The 26062-nt window shown below is 38.4% G+C and overlaps 3 protein-coding genes across 4 annotated transcripts; all 3 read right to left on the reverse strand.

Moving 5' to 3' along the window:
• Nucleotides 1-15: 15 nt before the first annotated feature.
• On the reverse strand, nucleotides 16-3857 carry QKY (C2 calcium/lipid-binding plant phosphoribosyltransferase family protein). Its single transcript, XM_028063697.2, has one exon. The coding sequence runs from the start codon at nucleotides 3526-3528 to the stop codon at nucleotides 469-471; it is 3060 nt and encodes a 1019-aa protein (XP_027919498.1). The 5' UTR covers nucleotides 3529-3857; the 3' UTR covers nucleotides 16-468.
• Nucleotides 3858-5981: 2124 nt separating this feature from the next.
• LOC114179241 (uncharacterized) lies at nucleotides 5982-7215 on the reverse strand. Its single transcript, XM_028065506.2, has 2 exons — nucleotides 6991-7215; nucleotides 5982-6711 (listed from the first exon to the last, which is right to left on the reverse strand). Exons 1-2 carry the CDS (start codon nucleotides 7106-7108, stop codon nucleotides 6089-6091), a joined length of 741 nt encoding a protein of 246 aa, XP_027921307.1. The 5' UTR covers nucleotides 7109-7215; the 3' UTR covers nucleotides 5982-6088.
• Nucleotides 7216-17009: 9794 nt separating this feature from the next.
• On the reverse strand, nucleotides 17010-25428 carry LOC114176352 (P-loop containing nucleoside triphosphate hydrolases superfamily protein). 2 transcript variants are annotated; one of them, XM_028061374.2, is made up of 13 exons: nucleotides 24472-25428; nucleotides 24226-24382; nucleotides 23869-23972; nucleotides 23636-23737; nucleotides 22895-22964; nucleotides 22408-22463; nucleotides 21363-21413; nucleotides 21025-21129; nucleotides 20848-20892; nucleotides 19401-19500; nucleotides 18250-18455; nucleotides 17712-17798; nucleotides 17010-17458 (listed from the first exon to the last, which is right to left on the reverse strand). In XM_028061374.2, exons 1-13 carry the CDS (start codon nucleotides 25282-25284, stop codon nucleotides 17294-17296), a joined length of 2061 nt encoding a protein of 686 aa, XP_027917175.1. In that variant the 5' UTR covers nucleotides 25285-25428; the 3' UTR covers nucleotides 17010-17293. The 2 variants fall into 2 exon arrangements, with proteins under 2 accessions (XP_027917175.1, XP_027917174.1); XM_028061373.2 differs by having other exon boundaries at nucleotides 23860-23972.
• Nucleotides 25429-26062: the final 634 nt, after the last annotated feature.

A 26062-nucleotide genomic window follows, 5' to 3' on the forward strand; every position in this document is an offset into this window, starting at 1 on the left:
GTTGACGCAATGGAATTTTAAATTTTTTGAAATGTTAGAGGGAGATAATATATTATATTATATGGCTTCCCATCCCAAACAGGTTGACAGAAAAGTCCCCACCACAGAAGAGCCAAGCACTGCAGTACCCAAAATTTCTCCCACCGTGTTTGTCTCTTCCCTCTCACCCTACTCTCTCTCTTTCTCTTATTTCGAGTATTCAACAGTGGCTACAGTCAATCAATTTGATTGCAACAAAAAGAAATGATGACAACTAGCCACTTTCCCACTTTTTTTTTTCTCCTTAAAATGTTATTGAGACACCTTTTTCAAACACTATCCCTACAAAACAGCTGCCTGTTCCTTTCAAGTTTTCACACCCTCGCTGTTCCAATCTAGGAAAATAATAATTCCCATCCCTAAAAAAAATGTCACCTTCAAAATAAAATTGTCATAAAAAAATAAAACTAGCGATTGAATTTGAATAATCTACATTAAGCGATCGGAGAGGCTGGGAAGTCGCCGGAAAAAGTTTAAGGTGGCGGAGGGCATTGGGTTCCGGAACATCGGGTGGCGGAGGTAATAAAAGCCTAGGGCGACGGCCACCATTTTTGGCGGCATTGCATAGAGTGTGAGGGTTATAGCAAGGCATACTCCGATGAACAACTTGGTAGCCCTGGGATCTCTCCAACTAACCAAGGCTTGAACCCTCTCTCCCTGGGTTGCAAAATCACCCAACACCGTTTGGACTCGAGCTGCCAGCATTCTTAACCTATCATACCGCATTCTGATTATATCCGGTGGTTTAGAACTTGGCATGGTGTCAAATTCCTCGTCCAACTCATCCGGGTCAACCGCTTCTGCCTGAGACAACCGGGTATCCATCCCAGCCGGTATTTTCGGCCTGAACCGGTAATACCATATCCCAATTAAGACCACGTATAAGAACCCTGTGGGGACAATCAAATCTGGATACCAAACAAGCACTAAGTAAAGAATGTGGAGCAGCACCGTGGTAACAGGGTTCTTCCACCTTCTTATATCATCCAACCATTTCGCCAAACCAACGGCCCAAGCCAAAACCGCCACGATTCTGAACCAATTCGCCTTGCTCTTCCTCATGCTCCACACGTGTGAGTCTGCATCCAACATGTACCGAACTACCTCGTGCCCCAGCGGTGGCTCTGACCTGGCCAGCCACTGCGCCACCATCTTTGTCGCTGCCCCACGCAGCGCCTCCTGCTGCGCCACCCCGAGTGGCCGGAGATAGTGCATTCGTGGAAGCAGTGGCTGACCGTAAACTGCACAGGTGTCGGGCAACAAGGAGGGGCAGGCGAAACGAACCGCTAACTCGATTTCCCCCATTTTCTTCAACCCGGTTCGTGTGAGGACTAGGAGGGGGTAGGAATTGGTATACACTCTGTTGCTCTCAAGCGTAGAGACGCGTATGCGAACCTTACCGATACGGCAATCGGGCCTGTCTTCTGGCACGTCAGCAAACATGCGCCAGTTGTCGAACACTCCAACGGTGAGGACCGTGCAGGGATCGTAAACCTGCCACGTGTACTGCTCGTTCCAGCGTGGATCGAAGCTGTCGGTTACGGTGCGGGTTCGGACCCACTTTTTTCCATACTTGGCCACACAGTAGGCATCGGTGGAGCCTTTTCCACCGCCTTTTGATTTCATCGGAAGGAGCCCTCGGGCGCCCAGAATCCCCAGTTCTAGAATACCCACCGGCGGTTTCCATAACTGCTTCGCCGTGGGACGGAAATCGCTGCACACGTGCGCCGCTTCATCCAGAACGTGATACCCGCCCTCCAGGCATAGACGCAGGAAGACTCGACCGCAGTAGGGCCCACCTTCTAACGGGAACCATTTCGCCGCCACGTGGCGCTCGTCGATTCGTTGCTCGATGGAGCTCAGGGGAACCACGATGTGGCCTAGGAGAGCCACTTCCTTGCTAGTGCGATCTTCTATCAGAAGGATGACAGAATCTTCCAGAGGCTCCCCGGCCACGAAGAGAAGGTCCTCGTTCCAGTGGAAGGATAAGCTTCTGTGGTTCATTGATCCTCGTCTTGTTCGCTGCGATTGGAACCCTAGTTGCACCTTCACCCTCACTTCCGGCGCTGTCAGTGGAGGCAGATTCGGCGCAATATTAAGGTCTTGTGCTTCCACTACCGTCACGCGAAGGTACCATAGCTTTGGCGATTGGTAAACCTTGGATCGAGTATGTGCGACATGCGGTGCATCCGAGATCCACGCTTCTGGGAATGCGTCGTCGGATTGCGTGCCAATCCAAACAGAGAGCTGAATGTCGCCGGAAACTCTGCCGGGATTCTGATCGGCGGTTCCTCCTTCAAGACGGTACCATTGCGGCGCCAAGGGACTGTCAGGGGGATCTCTCACTGGAACATCGGAAAGGTCGAAGCAAACACCGCCTAGAAAATTTTCTGTCGAGGAATCCCAGACGGAAATCTCCAGGGTGGCGCTGTTAGCGTCGGTCTTGTTGTAACCAAGCGCAAACACCTGGTTCCACTCCGGCGACTCAGTGGGCTCGTTGGGTCTGAAACTCGCTGGCTTCGATCTCATGTAATGGCTCGACGTTCGGACCTTCACGAAAGGGGCTTCACTGGGAGGAGCAACCCCGCGAGCTTTTACGATTTTGACAAACAGATACTGCATCGGCTCCACCAGATCGAACGGATGAACCCTCTCAGACTCATTACCTGTTTTCTTTGAAGAAATATCTTTAGGCGAGTAGTCCCCGTTCGGCCGCTTCAAAATCTTCACCCTCTCGCCTCTGTTGGCCTGCATTTTCCTCACCTCCGGATGAAACGGCATTTCCGACAGCGGAGGTTCAGACATTTCCGGCAACGGCGGATCCTGAGGGACATGAACCACCGGTGGCGGCGATTCCTCCACAACCACTACATGGGGCGAATGAGGAAGACCAGTAGGAAGAGGCACGCATTGCTCCATCGGTCCAGGCGCTTCGAAAACCCTTCCCTCCTCAACAACCACCATTCCCGGCGGAGGCCTGTTCCGCTCTTGCTCCGGTCTCTCACCCTGCTCCTCCGGCTGCTGCGTTGGCGGTTTCTCCTCTTCAGTAAGCATTTCATCGTAGTAATAAATCCTGAGGCCAATTTCTCCCCTTATCCAACTGAAGACGCTCCTCTTCTCCAGCGTGTAGTAAACAAGAGCTTCTTCGCCTCTTCGAGAAAACTGAGTACCATACAGTTTAACCCTCCCGAGGAAATGGTTCTTGCGTCCGCTACCGTTGCCGAACTTCTTGTCGTTGTAGACCTCAACTTCGAGCTCCTCAAACTCCATATTATCCGGGTCGGACACAATGAACTCGAGCGGCTCGTTCCAGACCGGGTTCAGCTCCTTGAAGCGGGTGGTGGTTCGCTTCCTCTGGCCGTCGAAGTCCGCGACCACGTAAGGGCTGGAGCTACCTTGGCCATCTTTGGGGAGAAGATTGCGCGCGTCGATGACTTCTACGACCAGTCTCCGTACGGTTTGGGGTGGTTGCTGAAACGGCGTCGTCATCTTATCATTTTGGTTGAGCCTTGGATGCGCCGAATGTCGATAAACGAACTTACACAGTAGGCCGCTGATAGCGGTCACTGACTCTGATCAGCGTTTGACAGAGGTGAGGAAAGGTTCGTTTCGCGTTTGCGTTTGCGTTGTGCGGTGTATTTTTTTGTTTTTAATTGTATTTATTTATATTTTATATATTTTTTTTTTGGATGGAGGACGGTTTTGAACTTTGTTGTGATGACAGTGGGTACATCAGATTCCATGCTCTCTCGCCAAGGATTTCTTTCCAACTTTTTCAATTCCCTCCACTCACCCTTCCTTATCCACCTCACACTTTTTCTTGATTTCTATTTTAGAATATATATTAGGACTAAGATTCTATATTTTATTATTTATTTCAATGGCTTCCCACAATGACCCAAGTACCTCTCCTTTCTCTATTCCTAATTCTCTCTGTTGCACTGATCTCCCAGTCACGTACATAAAGTCCTCACTCTAAATATATATGTATGTTTTAGACATCCATTGCTAATGCACATGTGCGCTTTGTGATCATTACATTATATTTTAGTTCAGAGAAGATTTTTATGCTTTTTTGTAATAATGTTTCAATTCTGGATTTACTAAAGCTTCGTTATTTTCATATTGCTATATATCCTCGCCTTTTTTCTTGGTCACGGTTCCTTCACTTTGGATTTATGATTTATTGTTTGTGCCCTTGATCCAGTAATCTAAAGTTACTGGTTTCCAAGTGCGGTTGAGCTGTGAAATTTTATTCTTACATTCAAGAGCAAGTATTCATATCAGGGTTTAGGGTTTGTAAAATATACTAAAACATATTATTCTTACAAGATTGTGTGTACTAATTCCCATATATAAAACACCTTTACTTGTGCCATGTCCATCCCCGTTCATAACTATATGAATGTTCAGTTGTAATTAGCCCTCTTTAACCAGGATCTTGAGTGAATAACCGTATGAAATTGTCAAAGGAAGTTAAAAGGGTTGGCAGGAAGCACATGATTCCGCGTCCCAACCTTGGGCCCTTCCCTTTTGTCAAAAAGCACTTGCATTTTGAATAAAGTTCAACGACAAAGCATCACCTTTATACCCCTCTCCTCCTTTGGTTTCTTATTCTTCACCATGCATCGCTTGTCAACATCTATATCTCCAAACTCTAAGCACCTTTGCTTTTTCTAAGTCAAGCAACTATTGTCTATTACTGTTGTACCAGTGTTCCGAAACCTCCTGGAGGTACAATTCCCCTATATCCCAACTGTGTTCAACAAGCTCTTTCTTTTCCTCGTTGAGGTTTTCGATTCTATTATTCTGATGTATCATAGTCTTTCAATAAGAAATTTGAAAAATCTTTTTGAAGGTTATAGATTAATATATTTTAAGAGAAAGCAGAAACAGAAAGAAAATAGTGTGACCCCGGAAGAAGCAGGCAGGCAGAGAATTTGAGTTCTGTAAGTAAAGTGGTTCTGGGTGAAGCTCAGGATGGGGAAGCTTTATTTGGTTATTTTAGATAAACTCTCGCGAGTTAGGAACATTAGGTCACAATTCACAACTTTATGGCACATATGCCAAAGAAGCTTCTCTTTTCCGAATCAACATCCAATGCGGTCTTTTGCTCTTTTAAATTGGTGGACTACTTGCGGTATCTGATCCTGTAAGATAAAAGTAAATTTTGGGGATATGATGCTATTCCAAAATCGGCAGAATTAATATGGATCAAGATACAAGATGAGGTCAGTGAAAAGACACTGTAGTTTAAAAAATCATATATGCAAAGGAGGTGTTGAAAAGAAGAGGTGATGTCATCTGGTTTAAAGCTGTAATATTTTGATAGGATTCATCACAGTATGGAAGCCACATAAGTTGTAGAATAGTAGCTTGAGAGAAAAAACTGAGCGTTCTAGAAAAAGGATGGGACTCTTGAGCAAGATAATTTTGTTCTGATTTATCTTCTCTATGATTTACCTTGGTGAGATGCACCAACTGTATCTGATATGCATAACCTCTTTCTCTAGTTCTTCCCTTTTGTATACATGAAATTTGGATTGGTTTCAAAAACTTTGTTTAGATTAGATTGTTAGAAGTTAATGTTTGGCTTTGATCATAAACAAGCTGATGAATAAGTTATATATGTCCTTTGTCAGGGTAAATTGTAGCAATTATAGATTCACAATTCTATTTGAATTAATTGCGAGTCCAGACTTGCACCTTTCGTATGGTAACCATTTTAGACTCGTAACACATGCGAATTAATTAATTACGAGGCAAGACTTTGAGTAATTCATGTGGTAGCCATTTGATATTAGACCACAATATGAGCAAATATAAATTATAACGGTGAATATTGGTGATAACTTGATTTATTTAATGTGATAAAAGATTGATGACGTCGTAAACTAATTCATATTGTGAAAGCAGATTTTAAGATAGCAAAGAACAAAGGATAAAGCGAAAATATTGTTATTATTATTAATGTTTGAGTATTTGCATGGTAGTTTATTCTATTTACATACAAGTAAGGGATATACATATGTCGATTGAGGTCAAAGCATTAACTTACAGTGTTGTTGAATTTGCGATATACCAACAGCCCTAAGGAAAAGGCTACAACAGCTGTTACTACAATTCCTTTGTTTTCCCTCAAAACCTCAACTGCACCTTTTAACATGGATTCTTGCTCCCACTTCCTTATTACTTGTTCCGGAAATTCTTTTATGCACTCATTTTCATTTCTTTTTACTTCTTCCTCTGTATCTTTGTCATGTTCACTGGCATGCCTATCATTTTCTTCTGCTCTTTCAACTTTGCCATTTCCATGCTCTTGGCTATCATTTTTTTCTGTTCTTTCAACTTCATGGCCATCGTTTTCTTTTGCTCTGTCAACTTCACCATTTCCATGTCGATGGCTACCATTTTCCTCTGCTCTTTCAACTTTTCCATTTCCAACTTTCCCGAGTTCACTCACTTTGCTATGCTGCGTTACTTGCTTGGGGATAGTGACATAAAGGACTCCACCATCAAACTTTCCGGCTATCCTATCCATATCAGAGTCCAGTGGAGCAGGAAAAGTCAGACGAAAATGGTCGTGTTTCCAGGCATTTATTTGCCTTTCTCCCTTCACAACAATACGGCCATAGCTATCAACTTGGAGCTTCACCTCTTCCTTCCTGAACTCTGAAGAAGCAAGACCACCAAAAGAATAAAACAAAAATCAGTTATTCTCGCTTTCTTGGAATCAAATCAATCCTTATTGAGAACTGCACAAGAAGTCCTACCAATTGCAAATGTATAACTACTAAACAAATAGTTTTCTTGGTAGAAAATAACATGGCACGCGTGCACCTTAAAAGCATAGATAAACTATTCACATTGGAATCTCTCAATTGGGTTTATCGATTCTTCTTAGTTCATACGCATATTCTTTGTTGAAAAGTGAAATAGTGTTTGAAATACCAGGAAGATCCACCAGAAGGTAATGGCCTGCAGAGTCCTGTGTCCATCCAGAATTAGGTACTATCTGTTGTACAACAGGAGTTCCTGCCCACGTTCTTCCTCCAACCATTGTGTCCATTCAGAAACGTGAATGTTATATTCTGCATGCAACCTGCGAATGGCATATATATATGGTGGTGTGGATGCGTGCTTTTGTTTACATGTTTCCTTGATGATGAAGATGATGGGTTGGGTTGCTTTACTTGCTTGAACATTGATATTCTTAACTTGAGTCATTCGAACATAAAAGTTTTGGGTGGTATCGAGTATTGACCTATGTAGTCTTGTAACACGTGCAAAAGTATACTATTCCTTGCGTTGCTTATCTCCACCCACCCTCTTTCGGCGGTGTCTCAACACATCCATAAGTCATTGTTTCTTCTTCTATCTTTCTTATCTTACAGGGACCACTCTAGTAAAAAAAATATTTAGCTTTTGTTAACATCTCTCCTCTTATGTTAAGGGGAAAAGGTGGATTGCTAATTTTAATTAAGAATATTTATTACATTGTAAATAAATGAATATCTTGAAGTTTTAAATATCTTTGTTTATTGTCGTTTCTTTAATCAATACATAAATACTTCTGAAACAAAAACTTCAAATTGTTAATTTTAGCTTGGAGGGTTAATTTGATATGCTCTACTCGGCGCTATGAATTACTACTAGCAATGACCATATATTCTTATGTGCTTATGGGAGAAACAATGTGTACGTCATAACATGTGACATCGAACCAAAATCATGAAATAAGGGATTTCCTGTTCTTAAGCACATGCAAATAAAAAGTAGGGGTGGGCATGGATTGGATTTTTAAAATCCACATCCATTTTAGATCTAAATAATTGGATTAAATTTTTGACCAAAATCCATTTTTTTAGCAAAAGTAGTTTGGATTTTGTTAAAATCCATATCCAAATATTTAGATCAAGATTTAAATCCAATCCAAATATTTGGATAGAGTTCAAAATCCAGAATCCATTTTTTATAAAAGAAATTTAAATTGAATTTTTTAAAACTTGTATCATTAAGGCCTGAATGCCCCGGATGGACCTGACGACCCGGACGGGTCCAACGACCCGAACGAGCCCGATGACCAGGACGACCCAAACGGACTCGACAACTCGAACGGGCTCGACGACCTGGACGGCCCGGACAACCCGGACGGGCCCGACAACACGAATAGGCTCGACAACACGAACAGGCTGGATGACCCGAATGGGCCCGATGACCTGGACGGACCAGACGACCCGGACGAACCCTTCCAAACAGTCGGGCCCAATCGGGTAGTCGGGCACGTTTCAGTCGTCAGGCTCGTCCGGGTCGTCGAGCCCATCTAGGTCGTCGAGCAAGTACGGGTCGTCAGGCCAGTTCAGGTCGTCGGGCCCGTCCGGGTCGTAGGGCTCGTCCAGGACGTCGAGCCCGTCTGGGTCGTAGAGCACGTCCGGGTTGACGCGCCCGTTCGTGTAATCATGCCATCTGGGTTGTAAGGCCATTGTAGGTCGTCAGGCTCGTATGGGTCGTCGGGCCCCTTTGAGTCGTCTGAGTCATCAGGTCTGCCTGGATTATCGGGCCCATCCGGGTCGTCCAGCTCGTTCGTGTCGTCGTGCCAATCCGGGTCGTAAGCTCCGTGTAGGTCGTCAAACTCGTCCGGGTCGTCGGACCCGTCCAGGTCATCCGCCCCATCTGGGTCTTCGGGCCCGTTCGGATCGTTGGGCCCGTCCAGGTCTTTGGGCTTGCCTGACTCGTTCGGGTCTTTGGGCTGCCTGACCTGTTTTCGTCATTGGTCCTGCCTGGTCCGTTCGGGTCTTCAGGTCCGCATGACCCTATCGGGTCTTCGGGTCCGCCTGACCCGTTCGGGTCTTCGGGCCCGCCTTACCCGTTCGATTCTTCGAGTTCACCTAACTCGTTCGGGTCATCGGGCCCGCCTGACCTGTTCGGGTCTTTGGGTCTGCCTGATCTGTTCGGTTCTTCGAGCCCGCTTGACCCATTTGGGTCATCGGGCTCGCTTGACCCATTCGGGTCTTCGGGCCCACCTGGCTCATCAGGTCATTGGGCCCGCCTGCCCCGTTCGGATCATCGGGCTCACTTGAATTTTTTGGATCGTTGGGCTCGATTGACTTGTTCGATTTGTTGGGCCCGCCTAGCCCGTTCATATCTTTAGGCCTACCCAACCTCTTATGGTCGTCGGGCCTGCCCGATCCGTATAGATCGTCGAGCAAGGCCTGTCCAGGTCTGAATTTAGCATACTCCATCTCAACTTTTAGTCTGACCCAACTAAAATTTTAAATTAAAAATTTGGATTGAATTTTTTGGATTATCCATATTTTAAAATCTTAATTTATAAAATGGATATCCAATCCATAAAATATGTAAAATGTAGATTAGATTGAAATCCAGATCCATTAAATGGATTTTAAATGGATTGTATTTTTAATAAAATGGATTATAAATGGATTGGATTGGAGCAAAAGTGGATTGGATCAATAAAATTAGATTTTTTGCCCACCCTTAATAAAAAGTTAGCAAGAAAAAATTGCCAGTTCAATTATGATGTAAATACTATTGTGAAAATTTTCCTTCTTTGGGAGATTTATGGTCAATATGCACAATGTTTTTACCGGATTTGCAAAGTTCTATTGACTCTTTTAGGTTATTTTGTATTTCACTTATTGTAAACCTAACTGAAATTTTTCAAAAACATTCTTTCTTTAATTGTTACTTTTGAATGAATTTATCTTTTAACATACATGCACTTAATTACATAATCTACCTTTTCACTTTCACCAACAATAAATGATAAAAAAAAAAAAAGGTCGTCATTGGATTGATGAAAAGCGAGAGATGAAACTAAAAATAAATAAAATGAACGTAAGTAGAACAAAATATAATGATACAACTTTAATTTCGGTGTTTGAAAATATTATGACGAAGGGAGGTAAATTAAGGTAACTTGTTTGTGTTAAATGTATGTTGTCCTGTAGGGGCCTTCTCCCTGCACCTCCAACAGTTCTTCTGTACCCCCAAAAATTACTGTTATACCCTTATTTACCATACAGGTGAAAGTGGGTAGGGACGCAGTAAATTTCATTTACTGTGTCGCCAACGTCCTGCACCCCTAAAACGTTACTATTAGTATTTCTTCTACTCCCGTTTCGTTTCTTCTCCATCCCAATGTCGGCTTTCATTTAAAATTTTGCTCTCATTCTCTGTGGTCCGTGGTTCCTGAGAGTTTTAATTTTTCTGTCCTTCATTCGTTCATTCTCTCTGGTGGTGGTGGTCCCTCTTCTGGTTTGTATCACTTTCATTTATTTTTTTTAAGGAATGTTGTTTATTCTCTCAGTGTCTTTACTTTGCGTTGTGGTTATTGTGATTGAAGGTTGTGTCATTGTTGGTTCTTTGAAGGAAGGTGGTTGTGAGTAACTGCGTTATCTTCTCTCCAGGTGGTAGTTCCCATCCAGGTTAGCCTTCATACCAGTTTAAGTTTTTTCTGTTTGCTTGTGATGTGAAACAGAATTTGTTTTCCGTTTCATAAACTATATAACGAAATCTTTTATGAAACAGATTCTGGAATGCGTTTCAAACTTTTACCAAACGGAATACAAAAGTCGTTTCACGAAAAAAATCAAAATGTATGGGAAACGGAAAACAGAATCCGTTTCATAACACTGTGAAACGAATTCTGTAATCCGTTTCATAAAATTTTATGAAACGGATTACAGAATTCGTTTCACAGTGTTATGAAACGGATTCTGTAATCCGTTTCATAAAAAAAATTGCAATTTTTTTTGAAACGGAATACAGATTCCGTTTCATAACACTGTGAAACGGATTTTGTAATCCGTTTCATAAAAAAATTGCAATTTTTTTTATGAAACGGATTACAGAATCCGTTTCACAGTGTTATAAAACGGAATTTGTATTCCGTTTCCCATAAATTTTGATTTTCCCATTCATTACAAAATTACACCCCACCCCATTACTTTTAAACATTACTCTGTGATAAATATAATATATATATATATATATATATATATATATATGTACATTACTCATGTTCGTACTCTGTGGTATATATATATATATATATATATATATATATATATATATATATATATATATATATATATATATATATATATATATATATATATATATATATATATATATATATATATATATATGTACATGACTCATGTTCGTAGCCGGTTGTGGGGATGTTGTAAGTCACCTTTCTTAATTTAATAGAGTTTCTTACAATGACATTTGTTTTTGGTGTTTTAATTCAATGAAGGCATAAGCCTAATGCGTTTCTTAGATGATAAATGAGAGTTGATAAGGATTTTCTTTTTCTCTAGGAAAGAGGAATCTGTTTCACAATTTTATGAAATGGAAAGTGTATGCCGTTTCCGATAAATTTTGATTTTTTTGCTTACACCATTCATAAAAAAATGACACCCTCACCCCATTACTTTTAAACCTTACTTTTAAACCTTAGTGGTAAATAAACCTTCCATCATAATCTCTTCAAAATTACACCCACACCCCATTTCTTTCTTCTTGATTCCATTTCGAGTTCCGACAACAATATTTAAAGAAAAGAAGTCGTGAATACGATTGGTGGCATGCATGTACGTGTTGTCCTCGTCTTAGAAATAGAATTGAATCAGTTATTTCGTTCAAATTCCTGCTCCTTATTTGCATGGTTGTTTTGTGCGACAGACGAAACACTGAAACATCAAATAGAAACCAAAATTTTTTTTCCAAACGGATTACATAATCCGTTTCTTAAAGATGTGAAACGGAATTTGTAACCCATTTCACCAAGTTGCCTGTCTTTTTTATCAAACGGGTTTTGGAATCCGTTTCATATGTTTGTGAAACGGAATAGGTATTCCGTTTCATACTTGGATTTTGTGTGTTAGTATTGAATGTTGATACGTGTATGTTGTGTTATTGGTGAATTTTTAATGTGAGTGAATGTATACTGTGTGATTGGTGAATTTTCTAACCTAAATCATGCAATCAGTTATGAATATCAGCATGTAATCAGTTTTCAATTTTTGATACGTGTTGTATTCACTCTTTTTCTCTGATTCGTGTTGCATTCTTTATGCATTCTTTTTTTAATTGCATTATTTTTTAATATTCTTATGTATTATGTGGTTACCCTCGATGGGTTATTTACGTATTAAAATTTTTATTATTATTATAGTTCATTATGGAAGATCATCATTTTAGTTATTTGAGTTTCTTGGATTCTCAAGCGGATTCTCAACTAAATTGTAGTCTCATGTCAGAGTTTTCTGATTTTGTTCATGATATCTACGAACAAGATTATACATCTCATTTTACAACCGATGATATTTTCTCAACACGTGAAGATTTAATTAAATGGGTTAGAGGGGTTGCTTATAATCTTGGATTTGTTGTTATTATTCTAAGATCGGATAAATATAATGGACAACCAGGAAGAAAGACCCATGTATTATTAGGTTGTGAAAGAGGTGGAAAATATAGAAAATACAAGTGTGATGCAGAACCGAGTTTATCTGGGACAAGAAAATGTGATTGTTCCTTTTGATTGAGAGGGAGACTCATCTCTCAAGGGGAGGGATGGGTGTTGAACGTAAAATGTGGTTACCATAATCACGATGTCTCTTCTACTCTAGTTGGTCACCCCTATACGGGTAGGTTGAAGTCTACTGAACAGTCGTTGCTTGTTGATATGACTAAAAGTCAAGTAAAACCAACAAATATACTTCTCACTCTCAAAGAAAAAGATGAGTGTAATGTTACAACTCTGAAGCAAGTGTATAATGCAAGATATAGGTACAAACGTTCAATAAGAGGTTCAAGAACTGAGTTACAACAGTTAATTTTAATGTTGGAATGTGATCACTACATCCATTTCAGTAGATGTCTTGATGAATCTGATGTGGTTAGCGATTTGTTCTAGACCCATCCTGATGCTGTGAAGTTGTTAAATTCATTTAATATTGTGTTCTTAATGGATAGTACCTATAAAACCAAAAAATATCGGTTGTCATTACTTGAGATTGTTCGTACATCCCCACCTATTTCGCAAAGTCAACATCGACTAATTTGTATCGGACATGTTTACAATTCTCATTTTGTGTAGGTATATATGTTTATATATATATATATATATATATATATATATATATATATATATATATATATATATATATATTATTTTTATAAAGAACTTTATTTCTCTATTGACTAATTGCGTATTTACAGGTTCGTCTACAAGAAGGTTGTCCATTAACGACAGTGGATATCATATCATCTAGCAATTGTTACCCAAAGGCAAAAGGGTGGGCATCATTTTATAGAGATAGGATGCAAGCATTCCTAGATTTACACGTAGTGGATCGTAGTTATGTAGATCTCATGCAAGACTGATATTTGTTGATTGTAGACGAATCACAATCAAATTAATTACATGAAACGAATTTAAATAAAAAACATTAAACGGGTATTAAATTCATTACAAAAAAAAAACAAAATTAAATAAAAAACATGAAACGGATTTTTAATTTCGTTTCCAAATGCACTTTCTCTCCAAATGCACTTTCTGTATTCTTTCTTTTTCCCATTTCAAACACATGCAGCTCCAAATCAAAATCAAGACTCACTCCTTAATTACATTCAACAACGTCAATCACATGCTAAAACCGATTTCACACTCCTGGAAAACCAAAAATCACAGCCAAAACGGATTCCAGGTTCCGTTTCAGCAGTGTGGGAAACGGCTTCTACAATCCGTTTCACCTAAAAAAAAGGGAAACAGATTTCACAATCCGTTTCCTTAAAAAAAAAAACAAAACGGATTTTGTATTCCGTTTGGGGTTTCTGAGAAACGGATTCCACATTCCGTTTCCTTAAAAAAAAACCAAATGGATTTTGTATTCCGTTTGGGGTTTTTGTGAAAATATTCAAACCAAAACGGCGTTCGTATTCCGTTTCTGTTTCCGTAGATCTTCTAAGCTAAAATCAATTGAACCAATTAAAATATAATTACACTACTAATATTAAAATAGCATGACTTAACTGTGCAAATGGAAATGGAGAAGATGGGGCCTTAGGACTTCCGCGAAACCAGAAAAGGAGGCTGGGTAGAAGAACGGTCTGTGGAGGAGAAAATGATGCTGCGAAATGGGGAGAACACCGGTGTGTGGAGGCTGTGTGGGAGAAGAGGGAGGGGAGAAGAGGGAGGCTCCTTGTGTGGGAGAAGACCAGTGGGAGAAGAGGGAGGCGCGCACCTAGGTCAAGATTCTTCTATTGGGTGCAGGGGAATCTGATGCTTTGCTTTATTGGGGTGTGTTTTGGGGTGCAGAGACAGGGTGAGGGTGTATGCTTTTGGGGTGCATGGAGTGCAGAGGTGTGGTGAAAAAAAAGACTGAGTTACTCTTCATTTTTACCATGGGCAAACATGGAAATAAAATTTTTTTTGGGGGTACAAGAGAGATTATTGGAGGTGTAGGGAGAAGCCCCCTGTCTGTATTCGATGATTGATATGTGTAAAGCCTATTTCTAATTTTAAAATTTTGGGTCCAGTCTAATCAAAAAGGACCAATGCCAGTTCACTTGCTTTTTTTTTCAAAAAAAACTCCTTCAGTTTTCTCCATTCAACTTTTACTCAGTTTTCTCATCCACCCCCAAAACAGCTCACTCCCTTTTGCTTTCCTTGAAACAGAAACTTAGCTAGGACCTTTGTGGAATTCTTTTCCGAATTGGTTGGTAGAATATCTTCAAGCAAGCTCTCTGTAAGTCTAGCTTCGAACCTTCATCTTCCTTCTCTTTCAGTTCTGGAGTTATGGTTGTGCTACGATCTTGTATGGAGTTTCACTCTCCTTTCCTATGCTCTTGTGTTTTTTAACTTTGTAGTTTATTTCTGGAGCTTAGTAACCTTCCATTGGGGACTTGTTTTGTTGGTTTAGCATCTGCCAAGGTAAGGCAAACTATGGTTCAAAGTTTTTTACTTATATTTGCATTTGGTCATGAATCATGTTTACAATACTTGTTTGATGTTTGTGTTGTATGGGAATGAGTTAGATGTCGTTTTTTTGTGTTTCTGGGGTTTGTATGCATGAGCAAGTGAGAAATCTATTATTCTCGCCCAAGCGAGCAACCATCGTCTAAGCAAAAACAGCAGAAAACTCAATCTTGTCTATATTGGAGTTGTCGCTCAAGCAATGAACTTCAGTTTTGAACGAAGAGCAATCTCATCAGACGAGAAGGTCTCGCTTAAGCGAAAACTCACAGAAACTCATAGTGCCCACTGTTCGAGCTCTTGCCCATACGAGAATGCTTAGCTTAAGTGAGAGAACTTTTGTCGCTTAAGCAAAGGCTTCTAGCTAGAACGAAACTGATGCAGGGACATGTTTCATTACTTGATCTCTTCTATGATTGATTCTTTTACTCCTCAAAAGTATGATGTATGATGTTGTGCATGTATGATATGGTGTATTGGGACTATATTTAATATGATTAGCATGAAATGACAATGTTTGAGATAACATGTGGACTTAGTGTGGGATTTCATGGAGAAATCTCTTTTGATGATAAAGTAGCGTGTGTGATGACTTAAGGATTCAAGTAAGGCTGCATTTTGACACTCTAATGAATCAGTCAGACTCACGTAGAGTGACTCACGTAGAGTAAATTGGTTCATGTGGTGAGAGGAGTAGGAGGTCCTAATCCCTGGCAGGATAATGGTCTTAGATGATCATGGATTAACCTTATGTGTGGTAGGGTAGAACCCATTAGCAATAGCTCTGCAGAGCGAAGAGTAGAGGTCACCACAAGTGCAAACAACTAGTGAATATGATTTTTATTACATGTATCTGGATAATCGAGTTATAGCATATTTTGTTGGTTGTTATTACATGTTTGTGCTCAATAACTTGCTTGCTCATAATCTATTTATTTATTTATTAAAATTATGTTCACTGACTTACCCTTCTTTCTTTTTGTATATGGTTCCTTCTTTCTTTTTGTGTTTGGTTCCTGGTTGTATCTTCCTTTTTACAATAATCACCAATGTTAGTGTGAGCAAATGTGAAGACTCATGATGGTCAACAAGATGATGGAGATGCTATTGTTTAGTTTAGACATGTTAAATCTTGTTCATTATTGAGCCTCTTTTGAAGAATTACTTTCTTTGTAGTTTCCTTGCTCAGCGGAACAATCTTTTGCCAAATTGTTTCCTATTTTAAAACATGTCTATGGCATTATTTTGCGCTCATGTTATTTCTAGTTCAATATATTCTGAATAACTTTTAAAGGTTAATTCTCGTATATTTATTGTCGCAGGCTCTATTTTAATATAATATATAATCTTTTATTTATTATAAATTTCTATTAAATGAGACATCACAATATGCACATATTTAACTTTATATAAAAGAAACCTGATAAGGAACAAAGGGTTATCAATTCAATAAACCCAGTGAGCAACGTTTTCTTTTACTTTTTGGTAGATATATAGTACACATTAGTTTTACTACACCTTTCTCAGAACCTCATCATTATCTTGTTGTTGGTATATGTAACTGCAACTAACTTTGCAGAAATATTTTGTTATGTGCATATTGTCATGCAGGCTATGTTATTTGGTGGGAGTGATTCCTACTCTCAGGAGATCAAGTCATGCAAGCAACTCTGGTTTTAATTGCTTTAAACCAGGATTGGTTCGGAGGATGCCAACGGTGCAGAGGGTTTTCTTTCATATGGTCGACAATGACTACAAGACAATGGTTTATGTATGAAGTTAATCTTGACTTCATCCACCAGTGTCTCAGATTGTGAAAATAAAAAAGCTTTTAGTTATTTCAAGTATTATGGGTTGTTGTAAGTGATGAAACCATAACAGTGACTCAAAAAAAAGAGCTTGTACAAGGAAAAGAAAAAAAAAAAAAAAAAAAAAAAAAAAAAACCCACACTCAGACGCCGAGTTCGAGCTTGATACATCCGGTGTGTATATATATTATCCTTGGATAAAATTTACATCGTTTCACAAAAAGGAGAGGCTGTGGCATCAGGTTGTTTTTCCAGCCAACCAAACAATTCAGCTCTGTTCTCTCACTTAAACTACTCTAACAATTCAAAGTATGAGACTAACCCGTCTGTTTTTGATTTCATCAGGTAAGAAGTGTCTGTCTTGTGACGGGTTAAAATCCTGGAATAATCGATCCAGTGCATACTTTGTGAACGCCTTTTGCATTGCCGTCGCTCTCTTTTAGTCTTCCTCCACATCAAGTCCGCCAATCCTGTGTCGTCTCCTATCAAAGACCGCTTTGAAGGATTCTCGTTCTGCCCGGATTCGTTCTTGAAATATGCTATGCTTTTTTGATTCCACACTATTACGACTTGGACTATCTTCTTCAGGTAACGGATTCGATTTCTGTACATTAATACAAATTCAAAGTGTTTACATACAGGATCTCCCCCCTTGAAAAAGTGCTCAAATCCTTGGTGAAAATTTTCAACTTGGGACAAATCAGCTAATAGAATTTATTGAACAGGAAAAGGAAGGAAAACAGACAATACAAAATCTTGAAAGAGATATTATTGTCAGAACTAACCAAAAAAGAAAATGAGAACTAAATAGCAAATGCTGTTCCTGAAATTTAAGAACATCAAATCAAACCACTAACCAGGTTGTATCCAGCACCAGGTCCGATCACTATAGACAAAGCATTTACCTTCCTGGCAGCCCCTATTGAAAATCCTGTCTTGCCACCCTGAAAGGATAATTGCAAAGAAAGGGGAGAGGGAATGTGGAGATTAAGGAAATGGCTAAGGAATGAAAGCCAAAAAAAGCAGGTTTTACCACTGTTTGTTGTAGCCGTGTTTCAACACACGCCAAACCTAATAATGATATTAATATAATAGTTTAAGTCATTTTCCTTTTTCTACATTTCGACACCCTCGACGCCTCAAGCAAGTAAAAAATAGAAAGATGAATAAAATTTAAAAAAAGGGACACCAATGAACTGATGGGTCATGCCTCCATCTTTACCATAGAGCACTTGATGTCTTACATTCAATCCCTGCATCACCCCCTTTCCCTTCCTTCTTTCCAGAGGAATTTAAACAAGAATGCTATTTTTGGTACTAAAATATAAGATTGAAGGAGACTTCAAATTGTACTTTCTAAGCTTCAGATAACAGCACAAAACAAATATATCATACCTGATCACCCCAATGTACAGATTTTCGTTCCTTGCCATATTGATGAATTAACCCAGACAGAGCATTAATATTGCCCTTCATACCTTCCGTTTGACCAATGTCATCTTCACTGAAATCTTCTGACCATTTGCTTTTACCCAATTCCCTGACTTCTGTTGGATGTTCCCCTTCAGCATCCCACTTCTTCCCAGTCTTTTCCAGGAAACCTGAACTTCAAAAGCTTAATCAAACCGAAAAAAAACTTGACAAACAAGGTAGTTAAACCCACCCAAAAAACTCTAATCAAATTATAATCCAGAGATATATAGCTTGGAAATATATAATTTGTACAAAAAGTTAAAAATAAATGCATTCCCAATTCAAGGGAGGAAAGGGTTGATACTAAGTTGCTAAAAACATAATTTTACACATTACTAAAAAAAGGGGCCTAAACCTGAAACTTAGTAAACCGAAAACAAGGCTATATTTAAATTATGAAATTGAACACATGCAAACAAGTAGGGAAGTGATGAGATGCACTGTAATAAGTGAACTACTCAAGAAATCCCATAAAAAATAGTAAAACAGACTCCACCGTAGTCAGTACACAAGACTCCACTGTAGAGAGTTAAATATTTCTCAACTTAACCAAATCCAAGGACAAGCGACAGTAAAACACAACTTTAAAACCAAATTGTTTAATTCATCTACAAAATACATAAAATAAAATAGTTCTTAATTTTTTCTTGATTTCCTTCTAACCATGTCCACCCTGGATGGAAATTTATATCATGTGCCGATTATCAGTACAAATTGTACATCGTCCCCTAAAAAGTATAATGACTTTGTCACACTGTTCTTAAGACACAGATAAAGGGGTGAAAGGGATTATCCCAAAGAGGGGGAAGATGAAAAAAGATCAAGATAGAGACACCACCCATCCCAGTGTTAAACCTGAATACTGACGGTCCTTTAGCAAGGTTAAGCATACCAAAGTTACAACTCTATGCAAGTCTAATCAAATCCAATAAAAAGACGATACACAACTACAGCAGAGATGGATATCAGTGATGAGATGGCACCGCAAAAAAAAATAAAAAAAGTCAAATTAACAGCGTAATAATAGATAAAAGAAACACCAACGTAAATAGCAACTGGTTAGAGCACCCTACTCGCATCTTCCTCAACAGTAGGGTCAACAACTTTCTCAGCTTCTCTTCCTTGAACTGGAGGTAATACATCTCCCATATCATCTTCCATATCCATGTCAACCTGGAATAAGTGCAATATGAAACCAATCACTCCAAGCCCGATACTTGAAAATTTTGTATGAACAAACAGAATTTCTAATTGGAAAATATTATAGAATTCAAAGCAATAAAAGGCACGTAGGTATTTGACTAGCACATATTCCACATTTGACAAGGACATAAAAAATAGAATATACTACAAATTAAAACAAATCCAGTTATTATTATAGCTAGATGGCTAAATGAATAACAACAAATAAAATAGTGAAACTAAGATACTTCCACTTGTATTTTGTAAAGCATTTCATAATTAAAAATAATCTGCCTGTGTCAATCACAGTCTTATGAAAATCACAGTAAAGATACATGAATTCAGATGAACCGAAATCAGTGCCCAGAAATCCAGACAGATAATTGAACCTTATTAACAGAAGGCGTTAAAAGAAATAAATAAAATATCTCCTGCAACATGTATGGTACTGTAATTAATATGGTAACCACACATATCATTCAATTAGAAACCACTCCTTTGATCACTTCATAAGCACACGACGGATCACCAAGAAATCTGTATGATGTTTATTAAAAGATATTTTTATGGTAAAATTAAAAAAATATATATATATATATAAATTTAGAAAAAATATGAATATAAGTTAGATTCATGTATACCTTTAAACATGTTATGTTTTATATAGTAATTTAATACGATAACAAATAGTATTAATGTTTACCATATTAAATTTGGTATCCAGGTGTAACCACAAAAAAAATAAAAAACTTGGTCACTAGAATGCTAACAAATACACAGAAGTAAGTTTGCAAAATTCCAGAATGACTTTTCCATATGCAAGGTACTGACTTCATATACCTCACATCTCTCTACTGTTGTATGTCATGTACTTTTACAATATTGGCAAGTTATTTTGCTTTGCTTTAAAATAAACTTTTGGAAGTATTGGTAACATAGTGTGTATCCTTCCTTATATATTTTAAGCAGTATCTCTTGAAACAATCCAAAAGCTTTGGCAAGAATTACTAAATCAAACTTTGGTAACACTAGAAGTAGTGAGGTCCACATCCTCATCAATATCTTCATAGTTTTTGTGTTGTGTTTATTACTATTTCTGATTGATTCACAAGGAGGTTGGACTAATTTCTTGCATTTTGCATCCCCTTTGACTAAACATTCTACATAATTTTTTTCCAGGAAATATTATTATTTAACCTTGGTTGTGCCTTTTCTCTTTTCACTCCATAGCTTCATCTTTAACCCACAGTTCAAAAAATAGAATAATATTTGAAATTCTTGACACTTAAATAGCACACAAAGGCTAAAGAGATAAATATGTGCAAATATTTCAATTACCTCCTGTATCCTGCTTTCCTTTAGATCATCTCCATGAAATAAGGACTGTCAAGTGAATAAAGATAAAAAATGAAGACGATAGTAAGAATACGTTATCATACAGCTTGCACTAATGTTATGGCTTTATAATGCCATACTTCCTACCAAATATTAAATAACACCAGATATACAACAAACCTTTACATCAAGCTGCAGATACAAGGATGGAGCTTCTTCCCATTGCTTAGACATCTTCTCTATGTCTTCCTGAGTAAATCCATGGACATTCCTAGCAGCACAACCCTGTTGAAAAATATAAAAACCGCAACTATAAAAAATATTTGCTAAGATAAGAGGACTTAGTCATCAATAACCACCAAAGCATTTAAACTAAATATACAAAAAGTTAATCCCATGTTTTGAAAGATAAATAGAAAAGAAGGAAAGGCTCTCTGTTATGATAGTAAATTTTTGGTTGGTTCAAAGGCTAAAAGAAAAATAAAATGATGCTCGGTAGGCAGAACAGACAAACACACCACTGGGTCCTTGTACGTAGCTTCTAAAATATAAACTTCATAGCCCGATCTCTGAAAGCAAGAGGAATGTCTATCAGCAAAGGAAACATATTGAACAAACAGATCTCATGTACCTTCTCTTCAATTCATGCATATATTTAGGAATGAAATATGTATTCATCACTGTAACAGTACACAGAGGCTACTAGCATTTATTCATGCACTTCAAAAGAAACCAACTTTTAATTCAAATACTTATAGACTATAACTTCAGTAGGTTGTAGCACATTTAAAACAAAAGAACATGGTACAGGAAGTGGTATCATCCTCCCTATTTAAAGTTACAGTTCATTTTCTATTATCTTTAACAGCCTCGTGCATAAAATGAGTCATACAAAGTCTCACAATGGGAGCCAAATGAGTGAACAGTCGTATTGAACTTGCAATAAGGTATGAATGTAGGAGAATCATCCCAGAAAATGGTTAACTCCCTAACCCCAGAGCTATGCTCCATGTGGACAACTATACCTGCCAAAGCTAGAGGCCAAAAATAATAACAGAAAGGAAAATCATGATCCCCACACTTCCCCCATAGTCACTCCTCCTCTATTGGTGGATCACACGCAAAGTAGAATATAACAGAATAAGCTACATATCCTTGGCTTAGTTTATTCTTGGGTTTCTTCTGCTGTAAACCAATTAAACCCTACCCTCGACATCTTAGATCAATGTCCTTGGCCAGTCACTGATTGGCCTCTCCATAATTAAACAAGACAAAACAACCATGAAGCACAATTATAGACCACTTTCAATGGTAAAACTTAGTTTTTTGTCTTTATTATTAATACTAAGTGCACTTCTTATCCTCTACCCTTGTCTTTGCTAGTTTCCATGCATGATCATGATAAGAAACTGTATATGCTTCACAAAACTAGGTAAACTACCAAGGCATATGAAACATTTCTCTGCACCTATTTCTGAGAGATTAGGAGAGAGTATTGCAAAGATATTGTGAGTCGTCTTGAGCACACATGCCAGAGGTTGCGAGAAAGAAAAAAGGGTATACCTTTGCAGTTGCCCAAAATTGAGCAAAATCAGCTACCCGCAGATTGCGGTCATCCACTAAGATGAGGCACAAATACCACCAAGAAAAGTGTCACATTGCCGAACAAAAAACTGCATCTGTGGTTAGTGAATAAATAGGCAGTGCAGGCACACTGCATCACCACTTAATCTAAAATGAAGCCACATCATTGAACTTATTAATTTTTTTAACAAGCCGCCATAGATCCCCAACCATTTTCTGACTCTAAGCTTAAGTTACTATAATTCACCTAAGAAAATAATTTCTTTTGATTTCACATAAACACATACCAGAACAGATCAAATCAGTATTCGTTGATAATTCACAATAAATGAATATGCAACTTGGGACAAAAGGCAGAATTTTCTATGCAGAGCAAAACAATGATCTGAACAAGATAATATTTGAAAAAAGTGGAAATCATTTGTTAAGAATGACCTTACTAACGTATTTTTAATGAGATGCATACCAATAATGAAGGTGAAAACTCCTTCCTCAACAGTTTTCTTGAAAGCTTTCAACATGCTTGACCGATAAGCCTGTCATGACAGGGTGTGAAACAAAAACATGAGCAGAGAAGGTAATTAAGTGCATATGAAGGAATTCACAGAGAACTTGAAGCAAATGCATAATATCACAAACAATCGTTAGTATAATAGAACTTAAACGTTGACTTTTGAAGTATTTCTCAAGCAAATACGAATTTATAGATGACAAGTACATAAAATATAAAGGACAGAAAAAAAAAATCCCCAGCAACCAACCTGCCATGGCCTAGTTCCCATTTTTCTACCATAAAACATGCAAGCCAGCCCCCAAACACTCTGCATTGCAAAGAGTACATTCCACTGCCCCCTATGCACCAATCATCACAGTTTCTAATATTTCAATTTGAAATCTATTCCCACAAAATTACAGCACAAAAGAAGTCTTACCGTGATCAAATTATATATATATATATATATATATATATGTGTGTGTGTGTGTATGTGTGTGTGTGTATGTATAAAATTTAAAAGAAAAAAAAAGGTCATAAGATAAAACAATAAACTAGGCACAATCAATCACACAATGCCCTCTCTACAACTCATTTCCAATCAGAGAAATTGCATGAACAAACAAAAATATAGTACAAAAATTCTAAACAAATGACAGCAAAAATTTGTAATACAAATGACAAAATACAATGCTCAATATATGCAAACGCTACCTCCTCCATTTCAGGTTCATAACAATACTCCATGACCTTCTTTGTCACAGGCTTCTTGTTTCTGCCTGAACTTGAAGATTTTGATGCCTCGCTATCCTCAACCTTTTAAGAGAAAATATATAACTATCAATACAACTTCCACCATAACTTATGAACAGATCAAAACCACATAGACGACAATAAGAATAATCAGTCTAAATAAAAAGCAAAGAGGACTCGTGAACCTTTTCAACCTCAGTCATAAAATAATCGTCCATAGAATGAATTCGAGGTGCATCACCGCCATTTTCAACCTCAAGATCACGCAGCATCTTTGCCAGGTAACTCTTACCACTACCTGTAACAGATTCAAACACGCAATAAAGATCCCAACAGAAGTAAATAATCAAACACAGACATATCACTGATGAATTTGCATCCACACTACTCCTATTCCTTTTATATAAAAAAACTTGTCTATCTACTTATAAAAAAACATCAAACAGAGAAAACTTGCACAACAGCACTCCCTCAACACAACAATATAAAAGAACTGTGCACGAACAAATGCACAGAACAAACAAACAAAGAAACTCCAGCGCAGACCATACCTGGGAGGCCCCGAAAGATTATCACAAAATGATCAGGCCGCGAAGCCCGATGAGGATGCCGAAATAAATTTGCAGCATCAATAAATTTAGGTCTGTCGGCAGAAAACTGGTTCAATGAAAAAGGCTGGGAATCTCCCAAGTAGTGCTTCGACGGTTCCTATTCAAAAGAATAAACACACGTCAAGCTAAGAAATGTGCAAGCGTAACAACTCAAAATAACAAATCAGGGAAAAATTAGAAACCTACCTCGGAAGGAAAACCGGTGGGGTGATAGGGTTGAGGTAAAGAATGTGGTTCGGGGACTTGCGAGAACGACGAAGGGGATGAGCTCAATTGAACGGGAAAAAGAGAAGCCGGTTTCTTGGGCGGTGAAAAGTACGTTTTGTATTGATTCATGGATGGTTCCATAGGAAGAGGTGGCGGGGGCGAAGAAGGAAGAGGAGGCTGAGGGTGACCCCTGAGAAATCTAGAAGCTTCCATGTTATTATCAGAAGAACCGTTGCTGTTGTTACCCGCAGGGTACGGGTAAGGATAGTGACCAACTCTTCCATTCAACTTGTGTTGATTGTGGTGATTCCCTTCGTGAGAGGGGAAATTAACATGAGGCGGTGGTGGTGGCTGCATGCCAACGTGAGGAGCGTGGGAGTGATGGTAAGGGGCGGGGGAAACGTCGGGAAAGCATTGCGAGGGGTCAGGATAAGGGTGGAAGGGGTGCGGGGAAGATCTGAATTGGGCATTGTGACGGTGGTGCGGCGGAACGGCGTCGTGTGGATGGAAGGCGTTTTGAGTGTGGGGGAGAGAGGGGTTGGTTCCGTGATCGCGAATGAGCTGTAACCTGCGCTGGTCGTCGGAGAAATTGAGAGGGTGGGTGTTGTTGTCGTGGATTCGGGGTCTCTTGAAATTCTGGAAATTAGGGTTGGCGGAGGCGTAAGGAAGAGGGGGTTGGTGTGGGTGGTGATAGGGTGGGGGCGGAGGAGCGGGGCAGAAGGGGAAGTGGGAGAGGGAGCAAGTGGGGCAGAGATTTGGGGGTGGAGTGGGACGCCATTGCCGATGATCCATTGCTAACTGCAACAACACTGTGTTTTGGAAGAAGAAGAAGATTTGATCCCTTCCCTTCTGAAAAACCAGAGACTAACCCTGCAGTAAAACCCACAATTTATGCTCCCTGCCCTTCTTCTGTCTCGCAATATCACACTACCGCTAAAATCAAATCTCATAAAACAATTGAGTTATAATAATACTATCTATAGTCTCAGGCCTATAAATTAAATCAGTCACTAATCATAGATATATTCCCAACTTTTTAAATAAATCATAATTATATATTCCTATACGCATCTTTGAAATACCTATTTACTTTTATTTTATTTTATTCTTAATAATATAAATTTGTTAGGGATAATATCTGATAAAATATTGGACTGATATTTTAAATAAGTAATGTTAATTATCATTACTGATTTTATTATACATTAAAATTTTATGTAAAGTAATCATAATTTGTACCTATATATAAGAGGTATTTTTTTTAATATTTATATTTTCTTTTCAAATTTACTTTTAAAATAAACTTTTTCTTAAATTAAAATAATTTTTTTTATCAATGTTGTTTTTTAAATTTGACATTTTATTAATATTTAACTACTATTTTAATTTTAAAGCTACCTATAAATAAATAAAAATTATTTACAATAAAATTATAAAAATTATTTATATTTAATTTCATAATTATAATAATAACATTTATTATTATTATTTTCTTAAGTTTTGAATTATTATTATTAATTTCTTTTTGTTTATTAATCTCTTGTTGGAAGGTTTTCTCTAATAAAATCAA

This window comes from Vigna unguiculata, chromosome 3, assembly GCF_037176805.1.
Source record: "Vigna unguiculata cultivar grain cowpea cultivar isolate G323 ecotype 2 chromosome 3, ASM3717680v1, whole genome shotgun sequence".
In the NCBI taxonomy this organism is placed as follows: domain Eukaryota; kingdom Viridiplantae; phylum Streptophyta; class Magnoliopsida; order Fabales; family Fabaceae; genus Vigna; species Vigna unguiculata.

What these genes read in the sequence shown, in the direction of transcription:
- QKY (XM_028063697.2), bottom strand. Translation starts at nt 3,528, where the DNA reads ATGACGACGCCGTTTCAGCAACCACCCCAAACCGTACGGAGACTGGTC.
- LOC114179241 (XM_028065506.2), bottom strand. Translation starts at nt 7,108, where the DNA reads ATGGACACAATGGTTGGAGGAAGAACGTGGGCAGGAACTCCTGTTGTA. An exon ending in CCTTCTGGTGGATCTTCCTG is followed by an intron (nt 6,712 to 6,990) that starts GTATTTCAAACA and finishes TTGCTTCTTCAG; the next exon opens with AGTTCAGGAAGGAAGAGGTG.
- LOC114176352 (XM_028061373.2), bottom strand. Translation starts at nt 25,284, where the DNA reads ATGGATCATCGGCAATGGCGTCCCACTCCACCCCCAAATCTCTGCCCC. An exon ending in AGGAAAGCAGGATACAGGAG is followed by an intron (nt 19,501 to 20,847) that starts GTAATTGAAATA and finishes CACTTATTCCAG; the next exon opens with GTTGACATGGATATGGAAGA. An exon ending in TACTGTTGAGGAAGATGCGA is followed by an intron (nt 18,456 to 19,400) that starts GTAGGGTGCTCT and finishes TTTGAAGTTCAG; the next exon opens with GTTTCCTGGAAAAGACTGGG.